This window comes from Aquarana catesbeiana, linkage group LG01, assembly GCF_042186555.1.
Source record: "Aquarana catesbeiana isolate 2022-GZ linkage group LG01, ASM4218655v1, whole genome shotgun sequence".
Classification (NCBI taxonomy): Eukaryota; Metazoa; Chordata; class Amphibia; order Anura; family Ranidae; genus Aquarana; species Aquarana catesbeiana.
In genome coordinates this window covers 868,147,884-868,156,103 of record NC_133324.1, presented here as the reverse complement: position 1 = coordinate 868,156,103, position 8,220 = coordinate 868,147,884, and the positions used below count along the sequence as shown (strand labels likewise).

The 8,220-nt window shown below is 40.5% G+C and overlaps 1 protein-coding gene across 1 annotated transcript; it reads right to left on the bottom strand.

The window, feature by feature from the left end:
* Positions 1 to 517: 517 nt before the first annotated feature.
* FGFBP1 (fibroblast growth factor binding protein 1) lies at positions 518 to 5,855 on the bottom strand. Its single transcript, XM_073609769.1, has 2 exons — positions 5,706 to 5,855; positions 518 to 2,891 (listed from the first exon to the last, which is right to left on the bottom strand). Exon 2 carries the CDS (start codon positions 2,871 to 2,873, stop codon positions 2,166 to 2,168), a length of 708 nt encoding a protein of 235 aa, XP_073465870.1. The 5' UTR covers positions 2,874 to 2,891; positions 5,706 to 5,855; the 3' UTR covers positions 518 to 2,165.
* Positions 5,856 to 8,220: the final 2,365 nt, after the last annotated feature.

Below are 8,220 nucleotides of genomic sequence, written 5' to 3'. Positions count from 1 at the left end.
CTTCCTTCTGCCTGCTGCAAATTGACTTAATCAGCCTAGGTAAAGTCACTGGACTGGAGCTCAGAGATCACTATTTTTTAATACATATACAGCATTAAAAAGAAATACTGTTGCTGTATATTGTGATACATCAAGAATTTATTCATGCAATCTTGTAAAATTACTGGAAGGTCCACCTTAAATATGGGAACTAACTTACCTTTCCATTGGAAGATTTGCTAATGATAATATGGATTACTGTTATACAGTACACTCCATTCTTCACTGTAGCAGCTTATTCTTTGTTTTGTGAAATGTATTTTAACAGGCGTGACTCCAAATAGGCTTTATCAGATTAGCTTGATATGATTTTTAGGCTATTCATACACTTTATAAAATGTAAATATCTAACTACGCATAAATGACTAATGTTTAAAAGCAGATAGGGGCAACAATGAGAGTTTGTGAGCCCAGAAGTATCTCTTCTATGTTTTGGTAACCACTTACAATGAACACAAAATAAAAAGGGCAATCATCATTATTTAAAAAAAAAAAGTTTATGGAAAAAAGTAACAGATAAAATATTATAAAGTACACAGTACTGAAAAATCATCAGGAGCACTGGATTTTTCCAGCCTGAATGTTACAAAGCCAATAAACACAAAATATATCTCTTTATATATTCAATCTAATAATAAACATCACAATTTTGTAAGTAGTGGTAACAATTTTGTGAAAAGTATTGAGATAATTGACATTATGTTAACCTTTGCTGAGCAGCTAGGAGCAAACAATTGTTTTGAATCTGCTTCAGGCTAATTGTAGAGATTTAACAGGAAGTCAGTTGTGTGTAGATAAATATGTTCCCTCAAAACTTGATATGAAATCATTTACACGGTCACTCCACCCATCACCAACCAATTTACTGTATTTTATGTTTCAGGGAGTTTGATGGCAAGACTTTTCAGCTCAGGTTTCCACCTGCTAGAGGAATGAAGAGGATGTCTTGCCCTGTTGGTTTATCTTCTATTTTATATAATGGAGAATGCAACTTGAAGAGTCATGCCCTTTACACACGATAGGATTTTCCGACAACAAATGTTTGATGTGAGCTTGTTGTCAGAAAGTCCGACCGTATGTATGCTCCATAGAATATTTGTTGTCGGTATTTCCGCCAACAAATGTTTGAGAGCAGGTTCTCAAATTTTCCGACAACAACACTTGTCGGAAATTCAGAGCGTGTGTACACAGTTCCGACGCACAGAAGAGCCGCACTGGCTATTGAACTTCATTTTTCTCGGCTCGTCGTACGTGTTGTAAGTCACCGCGTTCTTGACGTTCGGAATTTCCGACAACATTTGTGTGACCGTGTGTGTGCAAGACAAGTTTGAGCCAACATCCTTCAGAAAAAAAATCCACGGTTTTGTTGTCGGAAAATCCTATCGTGTGTACAGGCCATAAGGCTTTAATATGGGAGAAGCATGTCAAAAGCTTGTCTTGCTAAAAAGTCTTGATAGAATAGTCCCATAGAACGGATGGATTTCATTCGGTTCACCAACATCTACAAAATGACATACCCTTTTATTATTGGCATTATGAGAACCCTAGATAAAGTCTCACCAGGGGTATGTCTTTCACCCAAACACAAGATATAGAAGGAATTAGGTCACACTGCTGTTTAGATTAGAGCTTCAATAAAAAGCCTTGTAACAAACAACTCCTGCTAAACTCAGTTCCTCCACTGACCCATTTTGTCGTGTGAAAGGGTTTAATTGTACAGCCATTTTGCCCATAGAGTGAAGCGCATCAAAGCAGGTTTTGAATTTTCTGATTGGAAGAATAACATTTTTCAGTATAGCTCTGATCTAAACTGTAGTATGGCCTAAATCCCCTGTTCATCTTGTGTTTGGGTGACAGATGTACCCCTCTTGAGGCTTTTGTAGCTGATCCCCCTAGCGGGTGAGCCTCTGAGTGGTGTCTTTTTGCATTGTTATTAGAAGCTTACTTATAACACACTGCTCTGTAATTTTGGTTTACTGGTATTTTAACAAATCCATATTAGATAGAGGATTCTGAAAATGTGTAACATAACTCTTTGCAGGCCGTTGGGTTGAATTTATAAATACATCTGCATACAGCATTAATAAAATTAGAATAAAACATTGATTTAGATGATAGAAAAAGGTTTAGCAAGTTTTTCCCTGCACCATTGAAAAGAAGAAGGAGCACCATGAATGCCACGAGTCCCCACAATACTCTTGGGCCAATCTTTGCTTTTCAAGGACATCTGCATCCTCCACACAGTCATTTTCTGCATTAGTGTCGGCTTTGGGTGTTGGCTTAGGTTCTTCACGGTTATGATGCTTTGGTTCAGTTGTTGGCACACTGGGAATGATGTAGCTCAAGTGGGCCTCTGGTGGTCCTTTCTTGCACTCCTTAGATTTCAACACAGCCTTTTGATCCTGGCAAATGTTCTTCTGCTTTCTTAGTGCCCGAGTGATTTGTTTCCAGTAGGGTTTTTCATTAGTGGCATACTTTGGGCACGCTGAGGGATTTCCGCCAAAGGTACAAGATATTTTAGTGCCCTCTTTAGTGCAGTCAACATTTAAAGCCACAGTCTCAGTACCAGACACGGACCACACACAATCTGCTTTCTCCTTACTAACAAACTTCCCTTGAAGAGAACCTTTTCCTCCTTTGGAGCCTTTCCCTTTTTGTGCAGGACTGGAGGGAGATTCCTTTTTCTCTTCTTTGTTAGCTCCTCTCTGTTTCTGGTTTCCATCTCCTTTTTCTCTGTCTTTCTTCCCTTCTCTCTGCTTATTTGCATCCACCGTGAGAATCTGTGTCACCAGTAAGATGGTCACACCCAGCAAAGCAGTTCTCCCCAGCTTCATGCTGACTTATCGGTATTCCTGGAGTAAAAAAAAGTAAAAAGAAACAACGTTACCATAACACCAAACACAGATGTTTTATAGACTCCTCTCCTGAGGTCTGTCAACGTAATCCTCTGGTCAAAGAGTCTAATACCTGTCATGGCAAAAAAGAGGAGTCTCAATTCTCTTGCTGCAATTGCCTTAAAGGCAGGCAGAGTGGAGCCCAAACTATTGGTCTTGTTCTGCATTAAAGCAGTTTGATCAGCATGACAACCAGACAACTAGCATTTTTAGACAGAGAGGTCATTAATGGCAGTCGATATATTCCCCCAGTGCAAGTTTCCTTTGATGTAAGATTTATGAATAAAATGCGTTAATAATAATTGGTATAAAAAAAAAATAATCTAGAACACTATGGATACTTATTGTAATGAACAAAGTATGAGGAACCAATACCACCTAATTTTAAGTGTTTTACTATCGAACTGATTGATTGCTATAATTTACTGCACATTGAACTTCCATTTTGAGTTTTGACATTCTCTTCTGTGAAAACCCATATTTCTTTATTTCTTGTTGGAAATGAATGCAATATTTTGTAACTTTAAGATTTTAATGTTTTATATTTTCTCCATTTATCCAAGATTATTTTTTTTTTCTTTAAAGGTCCCAATTTTTGTGCTAAAGCATTATTTGTAAGGTTGTGCTTTCTTCCAGGACCAGGATGCCAGTCTCCTTTTTTTCTCTTACCCCTTTTATCCTAATTCTAATGCATATTATTATTCCTTATATTCTTTGTACTTATCTTAAAGAGTATGTTAACCCCCCAAAAATAAAATAAATGGATCCTGCTCCTTTAAAGCATGTTATATGACGCAGTGCTTGTCCTGTGTCATTTGGACCCCTGTAACACCTAAAAACCTGTCTGATCCTGCCAGTTTCTCCCCTTCCCTATGTAAACTGACCATGGTAATCATGGCTGCTGTGCCCTGACACTGTGGTCAGTTTGCGTGCCTCCGTTATCCGCAACCTGCTGTCCTCTCCTCTCTTCTCTTGTGTTCTCCTCCCCCCTCCCTCCCTGCCTGTCAGCTCCTGTGTCAGGCCCCCTCCTGCCCCCCTGCTGCTGCTTTAATAACATGTCTTACTTTATATAATCTGCTCTGTCTTCTAAGGATATGCCCCGCTGTGTATGTGTTGTATAAAAAAAGAGCTGTATATACCTTATTGGTGAACGCTGATCAGCGGTCACGTGATGCTCCGCATCTCTCTTCCTCCCCTCCAGACTGATGTCAGTGGGGGAATCTCGGCCTCTCCCACTGCATCTATCAGACAGGGAGAGGAGAGATGCAGCGAGCCACGTGACTGCTGATCAGCGCTCACAGATAAGGTATATACGGCTTTTTTTTTTTTTATACAACACACACAGGGGGACATATCCTTAGGAAACTGAGCAGATTATATAAAGTAAGACAGTAAGACATACCCTTTAGGGTCAGGCCAACTAAAACCGATATTTTAGATCTTGGTAGATACTGGTGACTTATATAACTTGACAGATTCTTCTCTCTCTCATTCTGGATTTCTATTGGCAAGATATCTACTTGCATTTCTCGATCTGCACCTATGCTATAATGCTGGATTACCTTATCCTTATTAGATTTTTAACAATTTGTTAATGTTATTTATTGATATATTTTATACTATGGCAAATGTAACAGAAAATGCCAAAGCAAAAATGGGAACACCCAAAACGCCCAGGACAATGGAAATAAAGTCAGTCATTATCGCAGGAATATCTCACTGTTTAAGTAACCAAGCAATAAAATAAGCCAAGAGTTGACCGAGCCCACCAGGCTCTACCTAAATGTGAAGATTTCTTGACATACATCATCTCCCCAATACAAATACTTTACATTTCCTAATATAAATGCATGACTCTATGAGAATGTTTCTTTTGTCTACACCAGAATGACTGTAGCTAGCGACACATTTAACTACGTTGTGTAATAAATGTATTTCGGATAAAATATTTGTTATAAAGGGATCACATTAAGAAGAAGGGTGAGACTTTTGTAATGACCTAAGCTTGATGCTGGAAACTCTAGGGGTTTCTCCGGTGTTCTTGGGCTTTTAAGTTCATAGGTATGTGTCCAGAATGACAAATGAACTTACCCTTTATTAAAACAAAAAGCAATACACAATTTGGAGTCTGGCTAAAGGACAGTGGCATGTTGGATACCTTTCTTCCCTTTAGCTCTGTAGCGTGGTTAGTTCCAAAACTACACGCCTGGAGTTTGCTCTTTAATACAGGTTTCCTTCATTAATTCAGGAAGTCTTTAAGTCTTACAGCCAAAGTCCAAAAGCATGCCAAGTACGTGATTAACATCTGCCAAATAACTGACTAGAGAGGGTCCATGAAGTTATATACTATAACAGGAAAAGGCATACTAAATGGTAAGCACCACTGCATCAGTCACTTACATGAATTCCTATGACAGACAAAGGTGTACAAGACATTAGGCACCGCTACACCAGGAACACATGCATTCCTTAACATAGTGTCTGATCTACAACTGCATGGACTACAGTCAAGTTGTTGGTAGAAGTCAATTACTTATTACTATGCAGATAGGGTACTTAAAAAATAAATAAAATAAAAAATTTGATGGACCACTTGGTCTTTTTTTTGCCGTTACTCTACTATGTAAAAGGGAGATCTAATTGGTTTAAATTGCCAAAACTTGCTCGCTTTTTCTATTCTAATATTAAATAATTCCATATGTGTCATATCTAACCCAGAAGTATTGGTTAAAAAGTAAAAGTTTGTATGGATTTAGTAAAATCAATGCCTACCTTTAATGCAGAGATTTCCTCTTCAGATGTCTTCCGTTTCTGTGTTTGTCACATGTGTTACTAGTTGTAAGTGAGCGGCATTTATAAAGTGTAGGGGACACACCTATATGATGGATTACGACACAGTCTCACAATAGAATGTTGTGTGACACACCTTTTGGATTTAGGCCAGAATTCAGTAATACATATAATTCCTTGAGATGTTCTACCTGACATCTGTAGTGTTGGATTTCTTTTTGTTCCCTAATAGTTCACTACTTAATTACCAGCTTTGTGGTTACTGCTTAGAATTTTTTTCACTCTGTTGTCCTTCCATCACCATCTTCAGTATACTAAGTGTAATACAAGCATAGGGACAATGTAGGAGAGCTGGTTTTCTGTTTTCTTTGAACATTTTTACCTGCAGTGCGTTGTGCAGTTTAAAGTTTGTTTTTCTCAGTTCAATCAATTTGTTGTTTCCCCTTAAAGGTTATCTATATCCGGTAAGGAAGGTATATTTTTTCTGGGGAGGATGGACAGCAGGCTTTGGATAACAGAGGCACGCAAACTGACCACGGTGTCAGGGTTCAACAGCCATGATTACTGTGTTTGGTTTATATGGGGGAGAGACTAGCAGGAGACCCCCCCCGCGGTTGGTCGATCGATCAATCTGTCCCCACACTTACCTCAATTTAGGTCGCGGTCTTAGCTCCCCCGGGTTGTGGGCCTCTGTGTCTCCTCCTTCCTCAGCTTGACAGCAGCGTGGCTTCCCCTGGGTCTCCTCCCCCCTCCTCGGCGGCCAATAGGATCGCTACTCCTCTCGGCCAATCGGGTCTCAGGACCAGCTTCCTGAGCCAGGATTGGCCGGGAGGGGAATCAGGAAGACAATAGCGAATATTAATTCACTATTGTCACACAACTAGGTGGGCTCAGAGCGCAGTGCTGTGCGCTCCGAGCCCACCCTTTTGTTTAAGCCTCCGGCTCTAATCATGTGCTTCTAAAATAAAAAAAAAAAACCTCCCATCGCAATCCTTGCGTCCGGCGCCCTGCATGTAAATTAGGGACCAGGCACATGGATTTGGTGGGGCGGCACAACCTGCGCCCCGTATGGACAGGCAGCCACTGATACTTACTATTAATCCATTGTGTCCCTTGTGCTGTTGACGCCTGCATTCACTGAAATCTACTCCATCTATTCCCTCTCCCTTTAATTATCAGGTGCGCCAGGGACCTGTGACAGGCACTCATCAAGAGTGCCCCACTATGCCCACCCTTTCCGTCTATCAGCTCCATTCATAGAAGCTGTTCTACAGCTTCTATGATTCTGTGAATTAAACACAATCTATGAATGGAAGGGGGGGGATCTTTCAATCATCAGATCGTCCTCCATTCATAGATCCTGATTTAATCATAGAAGCTGTAGTATAGCTTCTGTGAATGGAGTAGCTGGGTGGAAAAGATGAGCATAGTCATGCTCTCTTGATGGGAGCTTGTGACAACCCGTTAGCTCCAGTGCTTTATTTCAGCTGGAATGGGAGGGAACGCAGTTCTGACACCTCCAGCACTGAATGTATGTAATAGTAATGGGTGCTGGGGTGTGCTGGAAGGTCTATTGATGCTGGGGAATCTATTGTTGTTGGAGTGGATCTAATTTTTTGGGAGGAAGGGGGTCTATTGTTGCTGGGAAGGTCTCCTGTTGCTTTTGGGGGATATGTTGTGGCTGGGGTGGGTCTTATGTTTCTGGGGGGGTCAATCGTTGCGGGGAGGGATCTACTGTTAAGGGAGGGGTCTTTGTTGCTGACTGCTGGGGGATCTATTGTTGCTGGAGGGGATCTATTGTTGCTGGGGTGGGTCTTATGTTGCAGGGGGCAATCAGTGCTGGGAGGGATCTACTGTTGAGGTTCGGGTCTAATGTTCCTGGCTGTTGGAGGGTCTATTGATTCTGGCTTTTGGGAGCCCATTGTTGCTAGGGGGGATCTATTGTCGCTGGGGTATCCATTGGTGCTAGATTTATTTTACTGCGTTTCTTGTTATGATTAACAAATTCCATACAAAATACTTAGCACCACAAAATGATACTTGGTTCTCTATTCTTTAAAGGGGTAAGGGGTGGATAAAGGAATGGTTGCTTGGAGGTGGGTAGGGGCGGAGTCAAGGGGTGACTCGGAAGGGAGGAGTTCCTGCACCTATTCTCTGAGAAAAAAAGCCCTGGTTAGCTCTATTATTGAATATAGCTGTGCCATGCTACTGCATAAACTTCGCTGTGCACAAAAACAAATCACATGAAATAATTTTAAAATAATAATTATATCACCATAAGTTCAAGTGTTACAAAATGTATTAATTAGTGGACACATAACTCATGTGCTCTACTAATTGCCACATAAAAAGCGTGATATAATAAAACTCTTTGTGTTCTTCCTTTTTCAGTGCTGCACATCAATAACCAAAACCTTTACACATGCTCCACCTCAGTGCAACCAGTCCCCTCACCTTAAAGAGTAACTCCACTTTTGTTGAGAAAAAAATAGGGTAA

What these genes read in the sequence shown, in the direction of transcription:
- FGFBP1 (XM_073609769.1), bottom strand. Translation starts at nt 2,873, where the DNA reads ATGAAGCTGGGGAGAACTGCTTTGCTGGGTGTGACCATCTTACTGGTG.